Raw genomic sequence first — 25,659 nt, forward strand, 5'->3', positions numbered from 1 at the left:
CCTGTATGTGGGTGTGTAGTATAGTATGCGCGCCGACGTGCATGTCACAGTGTTTGAGGGAGGGGAGAGGAGGGAGAGAGAGAGAGAGAGAGAGAGAGAGAGAGATAATGTGTGTGTGTGAGAGAGAGACAGACAGACAGACAGAGACAGAGAGAGAAACAGAGAGAGAGAGAGAGACAGCTGGTAACAGTCTCATGCGCACTGATGATATATTGTTCACACTATTGGACTAGTTCATTATGAAATGATTTTTTGGTTAGTGGCCCACTCCTGTGTTATGGGCCGGAGGCCTAACAAACCAACCATTGTCTTGTCTTGTCTTGTCTTGTCTCTCTCTCTCTCTCTCTCTCTCTCTCTCTCAATTAATGCGCCGGACTTGGAAACGAGTGGTCCCAGTTTCAGGTTCCCGTCCCATTTACGTACAGCGCGCGTAAAACAACAACAACAACAACAGCAAATATTGTCTCCGGCAATGCTTTGGTTGGAAAAAGTAAAACCGCTTTGATCAGTAGCTTAACAAAATTCACTTGCAGACAGAAAAATAAAACAAAAATGGCGCTGCACTGTACGTGGCCGGCGACGCGCGCTCTCCCAAGGGAGAGCATGCAACCTGACTTTCCACACAGTGAAATCTGTTTATGGGGAAAAAAGACATGACACAACAAGCTTGCTCTACCAAAAAAAAAAAAAAGAAATATACAAAAATAATAATAATGATAATAACGACGATGATGATGATGATGGTGATGACGATACATTGTTTTTTTTAAATGGGTTAAAACACAGATCAAAGCCTAGACCGTTATCAGAAATGCCGTCAACATAAACTTTTCTTTCTCGGGAGTTAATAATGGGTGTGTGTGTGTGTGTGTGTGTGTAGGTCGCGGGTGTGGGGTGGGGGTATGCGTAATCGTGCACGGATGAGGGGAGGGGAGGTGTGTGTGTGTGGGGGGGGGGGGTGCTAATTCTATTGAGCACCGGGGCTGGTTTATCCTATCTCCTACTGTGCGTGTCGCAATGTCCCACGCTTGAAGGTGAAGTTTGCTTTGATGTGTTGTGTTTCGGAAGCTTTTTTTTTTTGAGAGGGGGGTTGGGTGGGGTGTTGTGAATTTGCAGCGTGCGTGGGGAAATAGGGATGAGGATGGGGGCGGGGGTGTGGGAGGGGGGGGAGGGAGGAGTAGGGAGAGGGGTGAGGGGGCCGGAGGGGTTGGGTGGTGGTGGTGGTGGTGGGGGGGGTTATGTGGCAATGGAGAGAAGTGTGAGTGGGGAGATGGAGAGAGAGAGAGGGAGAGAGCTCTCGATGGATGAATGAATTTTAATGGAATCGGTTGTTTGAGAGAGACTGACAGAGACAGAGACAGAGATAGAGAAAGAGACAGAGAGACAGAGACAGGCAGAGAGACAGATATATCTTTTGTTTGAGAGAGAGAGAGAGAGAGAGAGAGAGAAGGGGGGAGGGGGAGACAGACAGAGACAAAGACTGAGACCGAGAGACAGAGATCTGTTGACAGAGAGAGAGATGGGGGGGGGGGGCAGAGAGAGGGGGGGAGAGGGAGGGGGAGACACGGAGACAAAGACAGAGACCGAGAGACAGAGATATCTGTTGATTGAGAGAGAAGGAGAGGGGAGAGACAGAGACAGAGACAGACAAAGAGATAGTATGCTTATTTCTTCTCTTTGTTTCTAATCTATGCACATATACAGAAGCAACAGCAACAGCAACAGCAGCAGCGGTAGATAGTAACCAAGAATTCATTAGTAGTGGAATGATACAGCATTTGACGATATTTCGATTGAACAAAACTGAAACGATAAAACAAGAAACAAGAACCCTTTTAATCAGTCTTGTGTTGCCTGAAATGAACAGCACAGCCGACGTCACAGCCACCCACAGCAGGGTTGAAACACTGTAAATATCGGTCCTGTCAAACTTGATTTAAAAAAAAAAATTAAAAAAATAATGCAAAAAATAAATAAATAAATAAAATAAAACAAAATTAGACACAAGTTGAGTCACATTCACCCCCGTACACGAAAGCTGAGTATGGCTGCCTACATGGCGGGGTAAAAAAAAAAAAAAAAAAAAAAAAAGATCATACACGTAAAAGCCCACTCGTGTACATACGAGTGAACGTGGGAGTTGCAGCCCACGAACAAAGAAGAAGAAAGTAGTAGTAGTCACATTCGTGTACTGTATTGACCAGGAATATGCCTCTGATGTTGGCGACCAACACGTCAATTTTTTTTTTTTTTTTTTTTTTTTTTTTTTTTATCAGAGGATGAAAATAAAAATAGAAACAAAAATAAAATGAAAAAAAAAAGAAGAAAGAAAGATAGATAGAAAAGAAACTATGTTCACTTCAGCTCGATTCAGTTTTTTTTGTTTGTTTTTTGTGTGTGTTTTTTTGTTTTGTTTTTTTGTTTGTTTTTTTTTTGTTTTTGTTTTTGTTGTTGTTTTGTTTGTTTGTTTTTGTTTTTTTCAAGGGAGGCGCCTCTTGCGTTCAGTCTCATCACCACACCCAACACCACATTAAAAATTGCTGGGCAGACTGCTTTAACCGCCAACACAATCAATTTGGAATGAATCTAAGTTGTTTGGGTTTTTTTGGGGGGGGGGGGGGGGGGGGGGGGTTGTTGTTTCGGGTTGTTTTTGTGTGTGTTTTTTTTTCTTGTTTTTTTCGCTGCTTGCTCGTCACATCAATTTTGTGTGTGTTATGTCAGTGTAATTATAAATCGTTTTCTTTCTTTTTTTTTTAAAGATGTCTAAAAGTACGAACTCATATGAAGTCTATATACTGAGTCTATTGATTCATTCAATCGATTATTCATTAGTGTATCTTTTTTTATTTATTTCGCTTTTCTTTCCTTCTTTACGAGAAAGTATTGCACTTGGCTGTTACTTAGCTCATCCATTACTTTGCTGATTACTTGTTATTTTGTTAATGCGTGTGTTTTATTTTTGTCTGCTGGTGACCAAATTTGAAAGTGTGCGTGTTTGCGTGTTTGTGTGCCGGTGTCAGTGTGTGTGTGTGTGTGCGCGCGCGCACATGCATGTGTGTGTGCGCGCGCGTATGTGTGTGTGTGTATCAGTGTACGTGCGCGCCGCGCGCGCGTGTGTGTGCCTGGGTGCGTGCGTGCGTGCGTGTGTGTGTGTGTGTGCGTGTGTGTCACTGTGTGTGTGTGTGTGTGTGTGCGCGTGTTCTTGTGTGCGTGTTTTTGTGTGCGTATGTGTGCAAGTGACGGGAGAGTCGTGACGTGCATTGAACCCAGTGTAGTTTCAATCAAAACTGGCCTGCCCAGATTTACACCCCCACCCCGGGGGACTTGTGCCGACCTGCCAGAACTGATGAGCCACTGGGTTCAATTTCAGCTAATCAGAACTGACAACCCCTCTCCCCCCACACCACGGAATAACAAGGCTTTGGCCACACATTGTATGTGTAGTGATGACCTAGAGGTAACGCGTCCGCCTAGGAAGCGAGAGAATCTGAGCGCGCTGGTTCGAATCACGCGCTCAGCCGCTGATATTTTCTCCCCCTCCACTCAGTAGACCTTGAATGGTGGTCTGGACGCTAGTCATTTCGGATGAGACTACAATAGTAAACCGAGGTCCCGTGTGCATGATACACTTAACGCACGTAAAAGAACCCACGGCAACAAAAGGGTTGTTCCTGGCAAAATTCTGTAGAAAAATCCACGTTGATAGGATTGAAAAACAAGTAAAACTGCACGCAGGAAAAAATACCAAAAAAAAGAAGAAAAAAAAAGGGTGGCTTGTAGTATAGCGACGCGCTCTCCCTGGGGAGAGCAGCCCGAATTTCACACAGAGAAATCTGTTGTGATAAAAAGAAATACAAATACAAATACACATGGTTATCGCTCAAATACAGCCATTGGAAGTTTACACAGTCGGGCCAGGAATTAGAAATTAAAAAAAACAAAAAAACATACAATCAAAACCGTAACAGTACAGTTGAAAACAAAACTGTAACCCGGTTACAGGCAATAACTTGTGACAAACAAAACCGTTATAGTACAGCTAAAAAAAACAAAGCAAGCCGTAACGGTATAAGCTATACTAGTAAGAAACAAAACCGTAAAGGTCGTATAGGTTATAACAAACAAAATCGTAACGGTTCCGTTCAAAGCCGTGAAAAAAAAAAAAATTACTGGATAGAACTTCAGTTTTGAATGGTGAACCAAATATCTTCCGGTTTAGTACTGGGACCATAAGTTTGAACAATTCAATAACAGTATCAATACACAGACTTACCTGTGAAATGTATTTGGTTATAATCCATATTTCTTCAGTCCCATCACCATGTGACTGATGGAGTGAACGTCCATGCCTAAAGTTATTGTGAACAATACACATTCCGTTTTGTGAGGGAAATATTATGGATATTGCCCATTATTTTGCTTTCACAGATGAAACAAAATGATAGCGGCGATAAACATTAATTTTTTTTTTTTAACCCAATAATAACTGATGAAATTATAATATTAATAATAATGAACATTGAAACGTTCCACAAAAATAAGAATCACACAGCAACAGTGGTACTTGCCAAACAAGAAAGCGAAAACTTGTGAACGAAGCTCAGAATGTATACATCGACAAACTGTATTTGTCAGAGCGTCGAAAACCACGGGATTTTCAAGCATAATAATAAGCAACTGTTGCACTCAATTTGATGACGGGTTCATGTAGGGGAGGCTATCGAATAAAATTCCCCTGCTTTTGTCATTACCTTGATTTGCTCCCTTTAGCTGAAAATCTTCAAATCACGCATCCCTAAAAAAGATAGAAACACTCACACACATATCAATCAATCAAATCAATCAAAAACACTTTATTAATCCACATGGAAATTAAGTTGTGCAGTCACAGGCTCATTGTAAACACTGGCATAAAATCATGCGCAACATAAGAAGAGATTAAAACTAGTCAAATAAGAATTCCCAATAGCTGACGATATACTAATCCCCCCCACCCCCCACACCCCCACACACATACTCATGTTAAGACAATAGGGTATTGCACAACAATATTAACAAATGAAAACATCCAACAAAAAAAGGGTATAAGATTACTAAAAATGACATGCGCGCACGCACGCACACACACCCACACACACATACACACACATGCACACACACACACACACGCACACACACACACACACACACACACACACACACACACACACACACACACACACACGTTAAGACCATAAGGTATTGTACAACAATACATAAATAAAAACATCAAGGGAATAAATCGTATATATAAGTAAAATGCACACACACACACACACACACACACACACACACACACACACACACACACACACACAAACAACGTATGCATGCACATAACATATGTCACGCCAATAAGATTAGAACATTAACATTAAGATACATGAAATCCAAGTAAAATAAGAAAATATTTTAAAATCACTTCCGATCACACACACACAAAAATGCTTGCTTGCCCGTGCTCACCCGCTCAGTCCCACATGCACGCATAATGTCTGCTCCCATACACTCGTCTGCTGGTGAAGTTCAGGTGTTGCTGTGGTGAGGGGGCTTGGGGGGTGGGAGGGTTCACTTACTTTATTGGATGTTTTGATTGTGTGCGCGAATGGCTGTAGGAATAAATGAATTAATGTATCGAGATGTTCTTGCGCGTGGAGCTCTAAACCACCACCACCACCACACCACACCACACCACACCACACATAATCATACAGGAGAGACAGAGAGAGGGGGTGAGGGCGAGGTGGGGGGGGAGGGTGTGTGTGTGTGGGGGGGGGGGGATCAAGGAATAGAGAGCTGCCTGAAATACATGTAGGGGAACCTACTCAAAAAGACTCTTATCATTGTTACTACCAAAGTTTGCTCCCTTTTAAGGGGGTGAGGGGTGGGGGGGTTAAGGCCAGACACTACAGTAAAGTTCATATCAGAGGTGTTTGTTGCCTTAATTTAAAATGTATTACACTTTGAAAGTATATTTACTGGGAAGTTCAAAACTATTCTTTTTTTGGTGTTTGGACCTCCGGTTGCCATGGAAACAGTCCAAGATGGCTGCCAAACAAAACATTTTAAAAGCCTAAGGCTTTTTTTCAATTGCACTTAGCCAAAATCTGTTTCCTGATCTAGTTTAGGAATGTTAATATCTATAAAAGTACGGATAGCTTTTTGATGTAATGACAAATTTATATTTTTGAGATTTTTTTTTGGTCAACGCAGTTATATTGCACCGATTGTTCTAAATAAAATTCAAATAAAACATAACTATACATTTTGTTTCAAAATAGCAATGCGTACTTTTAAGCACCATACTTTCAAAAAGCACCATGCCAAATTTTAAGGCTCTGTGTTTATTTTTGTGGAAGTTTTAGCCATTTGAAATGTGCATAGAGTGCGAAAAACAGAAAACCCAGAAAACGGAGAAAGAAGAACAGAAACTTTACTGGCTGAGTGTTGTTTAGCACAAGTGGTAAAAGAGTACAACTTACTCACCCAGCATGTCAATCCACAGCACAGCAACCACCAGGTAAGAGAAGAAGTTGAAATTGAAGTGTTTTGTGGCCAATAATAATCCAGTTCACAGCTCACATGATGACAAATTCACAAAGAACGTGAAATGGTTTACACAGATTGGCAGACATATTCCAGTGGTCTGGCTTTCCCATACTCCTGATATGAGAGCAGTTTTGGAGAGCACAGTGGAAGGGGGTACTTACAAGCTAGTGTCCTCCTGCTTGGTAGGCATCTGGATCCCTGGCCTCCTCCTCTCGGTTGTTGAGACGTCGTAGGGTGGCGTACCATACAGTGATGTGAATCCTCTCTTTTGCCATGTTCCATCATATGAAACACTGATATTGATGACTGGATTTTCACCTTTATCCAGTGCCCCCTGCAGGTCTTCATCGGTCTCTGCATACGCCTGCTGGATTGTAGCTGCTGTGCGTTCTAAGAGTGTTGACCCTGATTCAATTTCAGCAGCTGAAAAATGCATAATGTTTGTGAGATATTTGTGCTGTGCTCACAACTATATCATTTACATAGTTTACTTTCCTTCCTCAGGTGATGAGTCTAAATATCACACACACATACACATATACACATACATAAATATATAATATTGCAATGAAACACACACACACACACACACACACACACACACACACACACTGTGCATAATTTACACACATAACTGATATACATGCATTCACCCATTCATGAACACACACACACACACACCACACACACACACAAACAAACACACACACACACACACACAGACACACACACACACACACACACATGGATCATAGTCAAGACTGAACAAGCAAAACTTTGCCTGAGTGACTGATTCAGTGGTTGACAGTGTAATGTTTCACTAGTAGTTATCAGTGCAGGGATGTGTGCACACTTGTGTATTTGTACTGCACAGTTAAAGATAAAGATTTTTTTAACCATCAAAAAAACCTCACAAACATACCTGTTACTTTCTTGTCATGGGCCTGGAAAGTTTTCAAATGCATGCCTGGTATTCCCATGACAGTGCTGAAGGTTTGAAGAGCAGTGTAGCTGCCTCCCAGTTCATGGCTCAGCATGGTCATCCTGTTGTTTACTTCAAAACCTGTATTCTTTTTGTCATTGAATCCAGTTCGTGGGGATGAGAATTCGCACTTTTCATAACCACAGCCATCGCAGCACATAGCAAGCTTTGCCGCAAAACCAGCTTTCTCCCTCTCTCGCACACTGACTGACAGTCCCGTTTCTCCGCACTCTGGGCAACTCAGGTCACTCATCAGTCTGGTCAGCTGGAAAACGTGTAGCAAAGTCCAGTTCTGTTCTTCCACCTCACCATTATATGCGACAGGGTTCATGATTTCGATCTTTCTTCTCGACGCACTTTTATCAGTCTGATGTCGAAGGTGCAGGTTTCTTCGAAGCCACGCTTTCAGTCGCTGCTGCATCACATTTGGCCCATTTTGCTTTTGCAGCAGCTGTCAAGTGCAATCGTCTCTTTCCTTGCTTATGCCGAGGCATGATAAATCCAGGAGATGTCTTAGCTGGCAAAATAATCAACAATTGACGAGAAAAAACACTTTCATGTCAGCATGTTGTTGTTATTGGACGGCCATTTTGGCTTCTCGACGGAGGGAGCCGAGCGTGCCCGAAGGCTGGCTGAGCCCAGCGGAATGAAATCTGATTGGCTGAAATTTCCACTGGTGTCAGTCTCATCAATGAAACTGCACAGTCATAGTACTCTATGCCCTTATTTGGGAAAACTCGGGAAAGTTCGCGCGATACAGTGTGTGTGTAAAATCGCTCGCAGTGTTTTATAGTCCGTTTCAACAACTAAAAGAACCGGGTCTGTGTATTCACAAGATGACGCTGTTTCTGTTGATATGCGATATGATAGGCTTCGGGAAATGAAAGTATACGTTGCTAAGGTGTAAAATCAACACTTTTGGACGATGTTTGAAAAATTCAGACAAAATCAACATCAGGAAGCAACTTTCATTTGCAAATATAACACCTTTTGCGACCGATTTAGTACAAAATATGAAAATGACTATAAAGATTAGATGTTGAAGAAGCAAATTATGCGAAAAAAACGAAAATCGTAAAAAATCATGATTTGGTCAAAATTTCACTACCGTGTCTGGCCTTAAGGGGAAGACCATTTCCATAGATATCAGCATTTTCTTTGGATATTTATTTTTTCTTTTCTTTTTCTCTTTTTATTTATTTATTTTATTTTATTATTATTATCATTGTGGTGTCGTACATGAAGGCAAGTCACTTGGGCTCTTACCATCATCCACTTGAACTTTCCTCGAGCATTTCCAAAACTGAACTGAGCAACACACACACACACACACACACACACACATACACTCACTCACACACATAAGATCATGATGTCTCTTTCATGATTCTCATTTCTTTTCCTTTTCTTTGATTAGTTCATTTCTTTGTATCTTTCTTTTCTTATTCTTTTTCTTATTCTTTTTTTTATTTTTTTTCTTTTTTATTCTATTTTCTTTTCTCTTTCTATTCTTTATACTATTCTTTTTTCATCTTTTTTCTTCTATTCTTTTTTTTTTCTCTTTTTTCTTGTTTTTATTCTATTCTTTTTTTCTTTTTTCTTTTCTTTTTTTCTTTTTTTTCTTCTTTTTTTTCTTCTATTCTTTTTTTTTCTCTTTTTTTTTATTCTATTCTTTTTTCTTTTCTTTTTTAATTTTTTTTCTTCTTTTTTTTCTTTTTTCTTCTTTTTTTCTTTTTTATTCTATTCTTTTTTTCTTTTTTTCTCTTTTTTATTCTATTCTTTTTTTTTCTCTTTTTTATTCTTTTCTTTCTTTTTTCTTTTTTTCAAGTTTTACCATTTACCTGAACTACTTCTTTATTATTTATTCATCCTTCTCCCTGTCCTTCTTTGTCTTCTTCTTTGTCTCTCACATTCTTTCTCTCTTCTCTCTCTCCTTCTCCAAGAGAGAGAGAGAGAGAGAGGGAAGAGAGACGTAGAGAGCGGGGGAAAGAGAGTGGAGAGGGCAAATGGCTTTCACATAAACACTAACAGGCCTCAATCACACACACACACACACACACACACACACACACACAAACACACACACAAATGGATAACACACACACACACACTAATGGATAACACACACACACACACTAATGGATAACACACACACACACACTAATGGATAACACACACACACACACTAATGGATAACACACACACACACACACACACACACACACACACTAATGGATAACACACACACACACACACACACACACACTAATGGATATAACACACACACACACACACACACACACACACACACACACACACACACACACACAAACCACCCAACACAAATTTCTCGTCAATTTACACCCAGTTTATTGGTCTTCCAACTGGAATAATAATAACATAGCATGGCAAGCAGTAAGGATTTGAAACATAAACCAAAAACAAAAAACAAAACAAAAAAACAACAACCCAGAATGAAAGCAGACACAGACATAATTATGATTATCAACAACCAAACCAATAATCATCACATTACCCACAACATACATCAATACAGAAGGAACCAGTTCTGCTTTACCCATTTTTTTTTTTTTCTCCTGGAAACCACCAAGATCTGTTTACAAAACCACAAGTGCATTCAGAAAAAAAAAAAATAAAAAAAAAATCACACTGATCCGGTACAACATAACCCTGCGTAACCAAGACATCCTGGGATATAGGAGATAAATGTCAGTGACTGAAAGAGATTGTCAATCTGCATAAATTTGTAAGGTCCAATAAATGCACTGGGAAACGAACACTTTTAAATAAAAATAAGAAGAAAAAAAAACCAAAAAAAACAAAAAAAACATCCACTGACAAAGCACATTTGCAAAGGAAAATACAGACCTATTTCAAATAAGTAGTGCATTCATGGTTACAGATAAGACCTATCTTAATTAAAAAAAAATAATAATAATAAAAAAATTTAAGTACAGCATGGATGTTAAATGATCAATAATTGCAAATCCATTCACCGTTGCAAATTTCAAAACAAAAATAAACATAAAACAAACCAAAAAAAAAAAAAAAAAAGTATACAGAGCTCATCTGCAGCTGTTGAAATGCTACTGAAATTTTAAGACTGAGAAACAAGTTTGTTGTTGACGTCTTTTTAGAAAATAACCAATCATCATTTATGGGAAGGGTGGGGGTGTGGGGGGCAGGGGCGGGGGGGGGGGAGTTTTCAGCAAAGGGACATTACACCATGCGTTCGCCGACGCTTTCAAACATCCAGTCACCTCTGTTTTACCAGCAGCAAACAAAACACATTTCAAAAATGAACACCGACACTCTTTCGTCTTGTTTTTCAGGCAGCGGCATAGTGCTAGGCAGTGCACGCTGGAAGCGAGGTCCCCCATAATTATGCGGATCAGAAATTTTCACTCCTCTCTCTCCACAAAAGTTTTAATGTAACCCTTTCACCGCCAGTCAATTTAGAGTGCAAAATTCCCTTGTGGTATAAACACAGAAAAGACAGTGGCTAAGAACAACTGGGGATTCCCCCCTCACCCCCCGCGATATATAGAAAATAATGGCCTGTCCTACCACCGAACATTAAGAACAGTAGGTTCATGGATAACAGACCAATGAATGGTCACCTTTCAGTGACATGGGTCCTCTACCTCGCCTGCGCATAAATGCGAGCTTGGTGGTGAAAAGGGTTAAGAGATGGTTTGGGTGCTAGTTAGAAGAAGAATGAGACGATAAACTGAGAGGTCCAGTGTGCAGGATGCACTTAGTGCACGTCAAAAATAAATGAATAAATAAATAAGATAATCAAACAAAGAAATTTTCAAAAAAATTAAAACTGCAACAAATGGAACTGTCCCTAGCAAAAAAAAAAAAGAAAAAAAAATCTACAGTAAATTCAACTCTAAACCGATTAAAGGTTTAACAAATAACACTTGAACACAGAGAAAAGAAAGAAAGAAAAAAAAAAGGGGGGTGGGTTGTGGGGGTTGGGGGGGGGGGCGGGGCTAGGGGTGGAGGTTGCCCAACAATGCAGTGATGTGCCCTTCCTGAGAAGAGCAGCCCTAATTTTTTCATACAGAGAAACCTGTCTGCGACACAAAAGTTAACACAATTCGATCAGTGAATCTACCAAAACATTCATCATCATCATCATCATCACAACTACTGCTCCTACAACTACAACCACTCAGACTACTACTACTACTACTACTACTACCGCTACTATCCAGAACTGCTGTTGCTACCATCATAATTTCCACATTTCAATAATCCCCCATCTTTATGGCTGCAAATAATATATGCTATTTGTTCTCATGTGTATTACTGTCAAAAGAAAAACCAGAGGATTTACAAGTTCACTTTTGTTTAAAACAATTCAGCACTACATGGAACTGAAAGTAATTATGAATACGAAAAATATGTGAAATTCTACACATACATACTATGTCCTGTATCTGAAAAAAAAAACCCAACAATTTCTTAGTCCAAGATATATGTTGTATATCCAATAAAAATTTTAAAAAATGCAGCAATTTGTTAATCCAAGACATATCAGGTATAATCCTATTTAAAAGAAACATTTGTTGAACTCAACTTGAATGTAAAAAATATTCTTTTTTTTTCTCTCTCTCTCAACACAAACTTAAGCAGTAAATGTGCGTGTGCATGTGTGGAAAAGGTTAGCACTGCATACACATGCGATTTTCCGTGAGCTTGAATAAAAAAATAAAATAAAAAAAAAAAAAAGATGGAAGATGTTTCTGCTTATAACAAGCCCATGATGTGTACAAGTTATTTTCCATGTGGATCAATAAAGTGTTTTTGATTTAATTTGATTTGTCACATCATGACAAACACTGTGAGGCTCAGACTGACAAAGCGCACACACACACACACACACACACACACACACACACATACGTACGTATGCATCCACACACACACGCACACACGGATGCACAAACACTGATGCACACACACACACACAGGGAACTTAACACAGCAAAGAAATCAGAACATGTGGTATGTGTGACCTAGACAGCAAGAGATTTTGAGCGCACAGGTTCAAATCCCATGCTCACGAGTATTTTCTTCCCCCTCCACTAGACCTAGACAAAAAAAAAAAAAAAAAGTGGCCCCTGGGAAGATTCTGTGGAAAAATCCAATTTGATAGAAAAAAGAGGAGTTTGTATTATACTCCATGTTTGGTGATACATATACTTACCATGTCAAACTGATGCAAACTAGGCCTATCGGTTTGCTCTGCTTGGCCAAATTTCATGCTGCTAACAGTGAAAAGACGCCCCCCCCCGTCTTGCCCGGTCCGCTCTTAGCCAATCAAGAAAAAAAAATGGTGGTGCTGCATTCTAGTGACCAACTCTCCTCAGAGACAGCAACCAGAATTTCACTCAGAGAAACTAACTGTGCCAAAAAAAAATGTAGTACAAGGGAGAAGCACAGCACAGTACAGTTGAAAAAGAATCAACGGAGAATGACTAACACGGGGGGTGGGGGGCGGGGAGGGGAGTTGACTAAGATAGCACAAGACTGCAACTCCCACATCCACTCAAATGTACACGTGGGCTTTCATGTGCATGGCCCCCCCCCCCCCCCCCCTTCCCCACCCCCTCATCCTACAGACAGCCACACTGTGTTTTCATTAGAGGTAAATTTGGAAATCATCTTTTTTTTTTTTTTTTTTTTTCGTCATCCAGTCTTGACCTAGTTTTGTCAGCATCTCGAGACACCCATGGCTGAATGGATGGAGAAAGATATCAGGCTTCCTGTGGACCTCTGCTTGTATAGACATTCACATTAAAAATAAGTGTCAAGGAGGAAGGAGGAAGAAGAAGAAGAGGAAGAAGAAGACTGATTGATTGAATCTTTAATGAGTAAAGAATTAGGCACAGTAAAGGCCTTTTTTTTTTTTTTTTTTTTACAATTCTGCCCATTTAACGAAACAAAACACAAAAATAAAGATCGACACAAAACACAGAAGTAAAGAAATGAAATGAAATAAAATAAGACAATAAAAACGATGAATAAGAATAGTAACTGGAATAGTCTATTAAAAGTAAGAAGAAGAAGAGGAAGAAGGAGAAGAGGAAGAACAAGGAGAAGAAAAAGAATAAGGAGGAGAAGAAGAAGAAGAAGAGGAAGGAGAAGAAGAAGAGGAGGAAGCAGAAGAAGAAGAGGAGGAAGCAGAAGAAGAAGAAAGAGAAGAGAAAGAAGAAGAAGAGGAAGGAGGAGAAGAAGAAAAAAAAGAAGAAGAAGAAGAAGAAGAAGAAGAAGAAGGAGAAGAAGAAGAAGAAGAAGAAGGAGAAGAAGAAGAAGAAGAAAAAGAAGAAGCAGAAGACGACGACGAAGAAGAAGAGGAAGGAGAAGAAGAAGAAGAAGAAGAAGAAGAAGAAAAAGAAGGAGAAGAAGAAGAAGAAGAAAAAGAAGAAGAAGAAGAAAAAGAAGGAGAAGAGGAAGAAGAAGAGGAAGGAGAAGAAGAAGAAGAAGAAGAAAAAGAAGGAGAAGAGGAAGAAGAAGAGGAAGGAGAAGAAGAAGAAGAAGAAGAAGAAGAAGAGGAAGAAGAAGAAGAAGAAGAAGAAGAAGAAGATGGCGAAGAAGAGGAAGGAGAAGAAGAAAACACAGGCCATTCATCAGTATCTCAGGAGACTATGGAGTTACGACTGTGGGCTTGGGACTGACACAAGCCTTGCGCGTGGCTGGCTGCAAAGGCCAACAATAAAACACGAGCGACAGAAGAAGAAGAAGAAGAGGAGGAAGAAGAAGAAGAAGAAAAAGAAGAAGGAGAAGAAGAAGAAGAAGAAGAAGACGGCGAAGAAGACGGCGAAGAAGAGGAAGGAGAAGAAGAAAACACAGGCCATTCATCAGTATCTCAGGAGACTATGGAGTTTACGGCTGTGGGTTTGGGACTGACACAAGCCTTGCGCATGGCTGGCTGCAAAGGCCAACAATAAAACACGAACGACAGTCCCTCCAAGTCCCCCCACCCCCCCACCCCCTTCCACTCTGCCCACAGGTGAAGTCAGACGCTGGTCTATCTGTCTGTCTGTCTGTCTGCCTGCCTGCCTGCCTGCCTGCCTGGCTGGCTTTTCTAAGTGCACACATCTTTACCATTAACAGGTAGAAAATAACTTGGTGTAATTCAAAAACAAAACAAAAAAAAACAAAAAAAAACCACCCACACCTCAGAACAAAAAAAAAATGGCAGTTTAAGTAGCTTTAAAAAGTCACCCCGTAACACTATCACAACACACAAGCAAGCTAGCAAAACAACAACAACAACAACAACAACAAAAAACAGATACCGCAACAAGATACAATACCCGCAACAAGAAAAAAACAAACAAACAACAAAACAAAATTAAAAAAACTAACAGAAATAAATAGGTTTAAAAAAATCACAATTTAGCGACAAAGCGACAGCACGCTATGATGTTCCAAAAACACCCAATTACTAAGCCCCAAAAGACCCAAGGACATCGACAAAAAAACTGCCAGCAAAACTGGGTGGGAGTGGGAGCTGGCCAAAATAAAATCACAAATAAACATCAGGTTCTCAGTTGCATGGCGGTGTCAACTCTTCACCCAATCATATTGTTGGTTTTTGATCACAGAGAGAACATCGAGAATAATACAGATCTTGAAATGTTGAGGAACAAATATACACACACACACACACATGCATGCACGCATGCACACACACACACACACACACACAAACATACACACTCACAAACACACACACACACACACACACACACCGACAACAAAACACACTTCCTTTTAAGCACACACACACACACACACACACACACACAACAAAACACATTTCAGAATACTGTCACAAAAATGTTAGTGATCCATCTTCAGAATCCCCCACAAAATACAAAATGCCACAAATTCATCAAACACGTTCCACAAGGCATTGAAAAACCAGTGCCAGACTTTCAGACGTACACAGAGAGAGAGAGAGAGAGAGAGAGAGAAAGACGCAAAACACCAAAGCCAGATTCAAGTACACCAGCTGTGACCCAGAAAAATGAGATCCATCGAAGCGGAAAATGCGTGAGGAGGCAATCAGATCCAGTGCAAGCATCGCTTTAAGCCCCCCCAACTCCTTCGAGGAGAAAAAGAAAACACAACAACAACAACAACAAAAAGTCCACAACAATAAAAATAGTGGTACATGTATGAGCAATGAAAGTTTCAAAAAAAAAGGTTGCTTATTGTAGATGGGTTACCTTTGACACACACACCGCTCGACAAAAACACTGTAAATATTGCAGACAAAAAAAAACAAAAAAAAAAAAAACAGGCAAATCACATTCACACACTTACACAAACACACTTGAACAGTCAAAATATTACAGACAAAAAACTCAAACAAGCAAATCACATTCACACTCTTACACAAACACACTTGCACAGTCAAAATATTACAGACAACAACAACAACAAAAAAATCAAACAGGCAAATTACATTCACACTCTCTCTCTCACACACACACACATACACCATCTAAACCAACAAAGGAAAATCAAATATCTTGTCAATCAGAATGATAGAAGAAGAAGAAGAAAAGAAAAAAAATCAGAATAAATTCCAAACATAACACAGACGAACCCAGGCGTGTTAACACACCAATGATAATATCATACTGGTTAGGAAAAATAATACCCATTACCGTACTGAAAACCCTTCAGAAAACATGAAATCTATTTACACATTTGAAAAAAAAGAAGAAAAAAACAACAGCAACAACAGCAACAACAAAATCATCAAAACAGAAAGTCAACCCAGTAAGCCGTTAGTGATCTTTTGAATACCCTTTGACATTCAACGCGCTTGGATACGCTGACACATTCAACAACACACACGGAAGTTCTGTGACATGACGCTGACACAATCATATGACACAACACAAAGAGAACACTCTTTGACATTCAACACGCTTGGAGATACACTGACACATTCAACACGCACACCATGTACACACACAAGTTCTGTGACACGACACTAACACAATCAAAACAACACATACAGGTCAACATTCTTAGTTCTGGTGGGGTGGATATTTTTTTTTTTTTTTTTTTTTTTACTTAATCAATAAAAAAGTGGGGAGTACAGGACAGGGGGTGGGGGGGATGCGGATGGGGGGCAGTGTGTGTGTGTGTGTGTGTGTGTGTATGTTGGGGGGGAGGGGGAGATAACGGTGGGGTAGGGCAGGGGGGGGAGAGAGTGAGAGTAGGAGCAGAACACACACAGTTAAACAGAAACGGTCATCCTAAGTAACCCAGCATCTCTCCCCCCCCCCCTCCACACACACACACTGACACCTCCCCCCCCCCCCCCCCCCCCCCCCACACCCCAACCCCCACAACATACACATTTCCCCAACAACACACGTTCTCAACACTCTACAAAAGGGAAACAACCGCATATAACACCCAAGTTCTACTTCCACGGTTGTCTGCCCTCTCTCTCTCCACACTACAGAAGAAGACATACACAGCAGCAAAAATCAAATAAATAAATAAATGAATAAATAAATGTTCTAAATGGAGAGAATGAGAAGAGCATCAGCAAAAGATAATACAACCCCAGCCCGACTCCCAGCGTAGCACCCTAACTCTTACCTCCCCACTGCAATCTTACCCCGCGGTCAAATCTGACCAGCCCCAGATTAAGCCCACCAGGGTCTGTGCTGACTCGCCCCCTGACAGGCCTCCAGGGGGGGGTAAACTGTTCAGAACTGAGGCCCTCCCTCTTTGATTTTTTACCCTGGGGTAAAAAAAATCTGCCCCTGCCCTCCACCCCAATTGGATTTTAACCACCCCCTCTCTAGTAATGTATATGGGGATCATTCCAGATCATTCTAGAATTCTTCTATTTGCAATAGCTAATAAACAGTCTTCATGTCTTGAAGGCTTGCTTGAAATCACCCCACCATCCCACCCTCCCACTCACGCCCCCCCCCCCACCTCCACCACACCCAAGGGTAAACCTGGCCCAGTTTGGGATCAATATATATATATATATATATAATAATATATCGGCACATGTGATATATATATATACACCAGAGCAGCAGCATGGCCAACGAACTGAATGTAGACTCCAATCACACTGCATCCTCCCCCACCATCATCCTCGTCATCGTCATCGTCATCATCAGTCTCTCAACTTGGGAGTCGTCTGGGAGTAGAGGAGAGGGGAGGGGTTGTGGGGGAGGGGGGGTGGTGAGGGAGGGTGTGGGGGGGTTGAGGTGAGGTGAGGGACATGTGGGATGACGAGAGACAGACAACGTTCTGTGCACGGAACCCCCCCCCCCCTAAAATCTTGACGAGAACGACGTCACACACAGAATGTTCAGTAGAAATTCAGACATTCACCAAAAAAGCAACACAGGACAAGGGGATGGTAAAGGCTGTTGTTAACAACACCTGGGAGCTAACTCAACTTTCCAAAAGTCAATCCAATCAAAACTACTAAAAAAAAAATAAATAAAAAATTTTTTTAAAAGATTTAAAAAAACAAACAAACAAACAAAAAAACAACAACAAATACATGCTACTTCTCATGTCTAACTCAAAGTTCAAGGACTGATTAAAAGTTTCACAGAGAGAGAGAGAGAGAGAGAGAGAGAGACACACACACACACATAGACAGAGAGAGACACACACACACACACACACACACGCACACACACGCACACACACACACACAGAATACATAGAGAGAGAGAGAGAGAGAGAGAGAGAGAGAGAGAGAGAGAAACATACACATAGACAGAGAGAGAGAGACAGAGCAACACACAAACACACACACACACACACAGACAGAGACATACACACACATAGAGAGAGACAGACAGACAGAGAGACAGACAGAGAGAGACAGAGAGAGAGACAAAGAGACAGAGACAGAAAGAGAACAACCATTCAAGACTAACCAAAAGCTCAACAGCGGCAACAAAACAAAGTGAACATTCTTCTGTGACCTTGACAGCTGAAACACATTCATCCCCATCAAAGAGGAAATTAAAAGCACGACCAGGACAGTCCAGCACAATTTTTTTTTCTTTTCCAGGAAACATCCACACCGTTTCATGAGACAAAAAAAAAAAAAAAAAAAAAAAAAAAAAACTTTATCGCAAACCAAATACTATCTTCATACCAGCCCCGACCACCCCAACCCCAACTGAAAATTTAAAATACGATTTCAGAAAAAGAAAAAAATAAATAATACACACACATACAGATTTTTAAACCAACAGAACTAACAACCCTTTAACAATGAAAAAGACACCAGTCATCATTCTGATATTTTCAAACAAAAACTACCAATACAGCACTGAACAAGCCTTCAATACTGACAAACATTCTGGCGATGACGACAAAGATGATGATGATGATGATGACATAATAATAATGATAATAATCAGCGTTTACATAGCACTGAATTTTGTACAGGGACAAAAAATCAAAACGCTTACGCCCCTGCCACGCACACGCATCAGCATCACTCCTAACTCACAGAGATGAAAGCCAAGACTTGTATTAACACATGGCAACAGACACCTGGAGAAGGGTCCATGTCGTTGCGTCGACAGCTCATTGCGTGGACAGGATGTGTAGAGGATGTAGTCTGGGTATAGATACAGGATACGGTGTAGAGGATGTAGTCTGGATATACAGGATGTAGTTTTGAGGATACAGTCAGGGTATAGATACAGGATGTAGTTTAGAGGATGCAGTCTGGCTATAGATACAGGATGCTGTGTAGAGGATGTGGTCAATAATGAAGGACGTTTGTCGCCATTCAGCATTCCCAAAGTGAACATAGCACAAATAAGAATTTACAACTGGAGGACAAAATCCACCTTTTCAAAAATGAAAATAGAACAAGGACAGCGATGAGCTGTCGACGCAATGAGCTGTCGACGCAATGAGCTGTCGACTTTACGGGTACCTCCCCTGGAGAAACTGTAGACACAAGGAAGAGAGGCAGGGGGAGGGGGGGAGGAGCAGGGAGGGGGCAGGGGGGGCGGGAGGGGACCATTTCAGGAAGAGGCAAGTTTTAAGGCCAGACTTGGAAAGAGCTCCGAGTACCGATACACTCGACGATGCAAAAGCCGAAAAAAAACGCAAGGTCCAGCGACAACAAGAAAAGAAGCGGCAGTCGACCGACCGCTTGAGCTGGGGAACCGCAAAAACGAGAGCGGATCCGAAGCTGGAGCGTAGAAAGCGAGATCCGGGGTGTACAGAGAGGTGAAGAGCGGGTCACAGAGACAGGAAGGGGCAGATCTGGTATTTACACTTATAACACAGACATGACGATGATGACAAGTGACAGTGACCATGACAGCCTGACGGACAGACGGCTGCCCTGACCATGCATCCAGACCCAAGTCATCAGAGCAGCTAAGCGAGAGAGGGGGGGGGGGAGGGGTGTGTGGGAGTGGGAAGATGAGGAATAAGAAGCATACATTCCCCGGGGGGGTGGTGATGACAGCAAAACAAGACGATGATCACCACGACGATGATGGCCACAACAGCAACAGACACCAGGTGGTTGAATGAATGGTTGGTTGGTTGGTTGCCCTCAGTTCCTGTGCGGGTCACAGTCAGACGCGGTCCCCCGTGGAGCCGTGGAGACCGATCCTCCAGGGTAAGGGTTCGGCGCTCACTTTGCCCAGGCCCAGGTCACCGCGCGAGTTCTCTTCCATCTGGGAACAAAATAAAATCTGGGGTTTTAAGTGTGAAAATTGTGCAAATGTCAAGTTGAATATAGAGCTAGTATTATTTGGAAATGATGATGTTACAAAAACAGATGCAATATTTGACTATATCATTCTAGTGGCGAAACATTTCATCTATAAATGCAGAATGAATAAAATCAAACCATGTATAAAGTACTTCCTTACAGACCTAAGAAACATATACAAAACCGAAAAATATATACACTCGATGGAAATGATGTCCATAGCATTTTCTAGAAAATGGTACCCATACATAAAAATGATGGAAGGCAACGAGGAGGAGGAGGAATGACAATCACGAATGTAACGTTTGTTCTTTTTAAAAAAATATTTTCCTTTCATTTATTTACTTTTTTTTATGCAATGCATATGACTTTATTTGTGGTGTTTTTTTTCTGTATAAAAACAATGTTGTGTTGTTGTTTTCCTGCTTTATAGTTTAAATAACGTTTAATAACAAGTAATATTATTAATAATTAGAAATACAATTTTTGTATGTCCGCCTGTATGTATGTAATGTATGTATGCATTCATTAAATGTTAAACTTGAATAAAAATATTTATTAAAAAAAAAAATTGGGTTTTTTTTGGTTTTTTTGTTTGTTTGTTTTGGGTGTGTGTTTTTTTTAACATTATAACATTTGCTGTCTTTACAATGTGATTAACTACAAGCTTTCTTTTCCAATAATGCAGAAGTGGTATATACTCATGCTCCTTATTATTATGATATTATAATGCCACCACTCGCTTTCGCCTTACCCTAGATACCATTACTATTGACACAATTGATGCTGTTGCTATGTTACAACTGGTCCCAGGCTATTTATTATTAATGTCATCTTAAATCATCATGATTACTACAATCATTAATGTGTAAACATTGACTGATTGAATGATTGGACAAATCTTCCCCCTTTTTTTTTCTTTTTTCTTTTTTTGTTGTTGATGTTGTTACAGATTTCTTTTGCCTTGTTTAGTCTGTTTTGTTTTATCTTTCTCTCTGTAGTGGAAGATGCTACTGTTCATTTTATATTGTTTGTTTCATACTATTCTCTGTATTGTATACATGTTTTTTGGAAAAAAAATTTTAAAAGTTAAAAAAAAACAAAAAAAAAACATTATAACTTAATGTTTATTACAGTTCTTGAATTGCCATTTACACAGATGGTTTTTTTAACAGAAAAAAAACCCAAAAAAACATACACGTGTCCATTTCTTCCAAGGATGCATAGATTCCAACGCAGAAAAAAAAAAGCAACCAAACATTCATTAGAGGAATTTTACAGAAAGATAATCTTAGCTATGAATGATTACTTGGCAAAAGTACATCCACAACACCCTCTTTATCTTCTTCCACTTTATTTCTCTCACATGTGACAGCGTGCTGATGTTTTTTAAAACTGGTAAGCCTAAACATATTAGCACAGTGAGTGTTACTGCTATCCATTATGAAAAAGATAAAACATGTTTTCAAGCATCAATTTTCTTTCGCCTTCCTTTTTTTTGTTTTTTGTTTTTTTTGTTTTACGGAAGCAAGGTGAAAGTTCAGGGAAAAATGGATTGTTAACAGTAAAAATAAAAATCAACTTTGTGTATTTACGCATATATAGTGCCATACACCACACACACACACACACACACACACATGCTAGCATGCATGCATGCTTACACACACACATGCTAGCATGCATGCATGCTTGCACACACAAACACACACACACACACACACACACGTTCACACATACGCAGTGTCGTCTCGGACTTGGTCTGCGCATGTGTTTTACTGTTATCCTATTTTGTGTGTGCGTGTGCATGTGCATGTGCGTGTGTGTGTGTGTGTGTGTGCGCGCGCGTGTGTGCGTGCATGCATGAGTTGCTGTGTGTTTGTTCACAGTGTGTGTACTCTCTCAAATGTCAAAAGCATTAAGGTCCAAGATGAGTACAAGAAAGAGACAGGCAAAGACAGAGAAAGCAGAGAAAAGCAAAGACCGCTCCACAGTTCCAAACACAAAAGTCACCAATCATTAGCTTTTTTTTTTTTTTTTAGCAGCCCCCCCCCTCTCCCCCTGACCCCCACCACAGCAAGCATTAGCTATCATGCTTCCCGCAGCACAGGAAAAACTCTGAACCTTCACCATTTATCATCACACAAGATATATAAAAAATTTTTTAAAAAAAATTTAAAAAAAATTATTATCTTTCTTTAACCAAGAAATTGTTGACATGTTTCCCCGGTAAAAAAAAAAAAAAAAAAGGGAAAATATCAAAAGTTAACATTTCGTTCAGGCATCCACAGAACAGACGCACAGTTTGATTACTCAATAAAAATACAAATTCATAAACACATACTAAACCAATACAGCATAAGCTCCCACAGGAAATTATATCTATCCAAATTCCCCATAAAAATTTTTAAAAAAGACTTTTATTTCTTGAATAAAACTAATCCAATTGAAAAAAAAAAAAAAAAAAAAAATAAACGAAAAATAAACAAAGGGAAATAAGCCGATTACAGAATTGAAATAATCAAATGCAATTCACACATGCCTAACAAAATGCTCCATTAAATAATCACACATAACCAAGACTGCCTTTAACCCCTACACTGCCAAGCCTAGGTAAAAAACAAAAAACAAAAACAAAACAGCAAACAAACAAACAAACAGAAATCAGCATGCTGTGAATTCAAAGTGCAACTACTTCATTTTGTCATCTCCCAAAATGTTGGGACTTTGCCTCAACAAACATGATGCAAATCCCCAAGAAGAAGAAGAGGAAAGAAGAAAGACAAACAAACAGTCCAAATACTTCAGTTCAATTACTCAAGGAGGCGTCACTGCCCAAAAGGCTCTTCTATGGCGAGCTGCAACAAGGGAAGAGATCACACAGAGGTCAGAAGAAGCGCTTCAGAGATACTCTGAAAGTCTCTCTGAAAGCGTTTGATATCAACCCTGACTCCTGGGAGGAATCTGCAGTGGACCGTAACAAATGGCGCGCTGCTGTGCACAAAGGCGCCAAGTTGTGCGAGGCCAACAGGACTGCTGCAGCTGTTCAGAAGAGGCAGGCCAGAAAGTCACGGGCAAACAAGCTCCCTGACAATGATATGCCTGTCTTTGTCTGCCCCAACTGTCAGCGAACATTTCGTGCGCAGATTGGACTATTCAGCCATCTGCGCACTCACAGATAGACTCATGAGCATCCTTCCCCCCACCCCACCACCACCCTCCCCCCATCCCCCATCTGGATGACAACGATGGTCATCATCGATCTCGATGGACACACCACCACCACACCACTGCGTTCGGACAAATCAATACAAGCTACACACCACATCTGCTAAAGCAGCTGCCTGACCCAACATGCTTTGTCAGTCAAGGACCATTGCCCGTGACCGACAAAGCTGACAGATCAGTGTGTCCCGTTTAGGCCTCACTGACACAGTGATGGGAGATAAGCATAAGTGTGGAGTGACGGCCTAGAGGTAACGCGTCCGCCTAGGAAGCCAGAGAATCTGAGCGCGCTGGTTCGAATCACGGCACAGCCCACGAAATTTTCTCCCCCTCCACTAGACCTTGAGTGGTGGGACTAGACGCTGGTCATTCGGATGAGACGATAAACCGAGGTCCCGTGTGCTAGCATGCACTTAGCGCACGTAAAAGAACCCACGGCAACAAAAGGGTTGTTCCTGGCAAAATTCTGTAGAAAAATCCACTTCAATAGGGAAAACAAATAAAACTGCACACAGGAAAAAATACAAAAAAAAACGGGTGGCGCTGTAGTATGGCGACGCGCTCTCCCTGGGGACAGCAGCCCGAATTTCACACAGAGAAATCTGTTGTGATAAAAAGAAATACAAATACAAATACAAATCTTATTCATTCCACCACCCCCTTCCTCAGCTCAGCAAAAAAAAAAAAAAAGCAAGTCAACTGCACTCATCAATCAATTCATGCCACCCTAACCCAGTTCCACTGAGGCTCAAGAAGTCAGACGGTTAAACAACAAGCGTGTGTCCAAAAGCAGCTTCAAATCAAAACTTTTCCAGAAACAAAAACTAAAAGCGACACAGTCCCAAGAAAAATGTGAAGCAGCAAAACAAACCAGGAGCCACCGCTCATCAACACACTGTGCAGAAAAGAGAGAGAGGAAAAACATATAATAACAAGAGAGGCAAGGCCTTCAAGACTCACTTGTGATATGTATTGCGTATAATTTCAAAATGTAATGTTTAAGATGAGAAAGATCAGTTTAAAGCAAATTAAGTCCCCTAGCATTAATTACAGAGTAATTTCCACTTTTTTACTATCTGCACCAAAAACGTTTGCAAAATAAATAAAACTTCCATGCTTAGCAAAAGAAGTTCCTGTTTGAACATAAAATGATAATAAGGACTGCTCTTGTTGTTGGGTCAGAATATCAGATCAAAGTGCCAAGTTTAGAGAATACAAAAAATATGAACAGTAAATGCAATTTGCATATAATTAGGCTTCTTTTTTTCTTTTTCTTTTTTCTTTTTTTTTTTTGTGCCCATCCCAGAGGTGCAATATTGTTTTAAACAAGATGACTGGAAAGAACTGAACTTTTCCTACCTATGCCTAATTTGGTGTCGACTGACAAAGTATTTGCAGAGAAAATGTCAATGTTAAAGTATACCACACACAGACAGACACACACACACACACACACAGACAACCGAACACCGGGTTAAAACATAGACTCACTTTGTTTACACAAGTGAATCAAAAAAGAAAGAAAAGAAAAGTGCTGTGAACTATCCTGTATTCCCCACCCCCACTTTACACAAATGATGATATGATACGGATACTTATACAGCGCCTATCCTCGGTCGGAGACCAAGCTCTAAGCGCTTTACAAACATGGGGGTCATTTGCACAACAGGCCGCCTACCTGGGTAGAGCCGAATGATGGGGGGCTGCCACACTGGGCGCTCATCATTCATTTCCTGTGTCATTCAATCAGGTTTCAGGCATGCACACACACACGCACACTTAGACGGACATGCAACATTTGATGTGTATGGCCGTTTTTGTTAAAATATCCCGCCATGTTGGCAGCCATACTCCAAGGTATTCTTTACCTTATGCACAGATTTTTACCCAACACAGGGCAGGTGGGTTTTTACAAGATATTTTTACCTTTTCCACATATTTTTTTTCCCAAAACAGGTAGGGTGGTTATAAAGTATTTTACCTTATGCAGAGATTTTTTTTATCCTAAACAGGGAGTGGGGAAGGGGGGGGGGGTGGAGGTAGGGGAGGAAACTGCAGGGCGTTTACA

General features: G+C 40.6%; 2 protein-coding genes across 2 annotated transcripts in view; both read right to left on the reverse strand.

Annotated features, from left to right (window-relative positions):
• Positions 1–6,381: 6,381 nt before the first annotated feature.
• Positions 6,382–7,717, reverse strand: LOC143288797 (uncharacterized). The gene is made up of 2 exons (XM_076597433.1): positions 7,511–7,717; positions 6,382–7,011 (listed from the first exon to the last, which is right to left on the reverse strand). The coding sequence occupies exons 1-2, from the start codon at positions 7,629–7,631 to the stop codon at positions 6,746–6,748; spliced, it is 387 nt and encodes a 128-aa protein (XP_076453548.1). The 5' UTR covers positions 7,632–7,717; the 3' UTR covers positions 6,382–6,745.
• Positions 7,718–19,894: 12,177 nt separating this feature from the next.
• The window catches only part of LOC143288999 (sodium/hydrogen exchanger 9-like), an 81,529-nt gene continuing 75,764 nt past the window's right edge, over positions 19,895–25,659 (reverse strand). The window contains exon 21 of the mRNA XM_076597745.1: positions 19,895–20,328. The gene's annotated coding sequence lies outside the window, so the exon portion shown is untranslated. The remainder of the gene's footprint in view (positions 20,329–25,659) is intronic.

The sequence above is a fragment of the Babylonia areolata genome, chromosome 13 (assembly GCF_041734735.1).
Source record: "Babylonia areolata isolate BAREFJ2019XMU chromosome 13, ASM4173473v1, whole genome shotgun sequence".
NCBI lineage: Eukaryota > Metazoa > Mollusca > Gastropoda > Neogastropoda > Buccinidae > Babylonia > Babylonia areolata.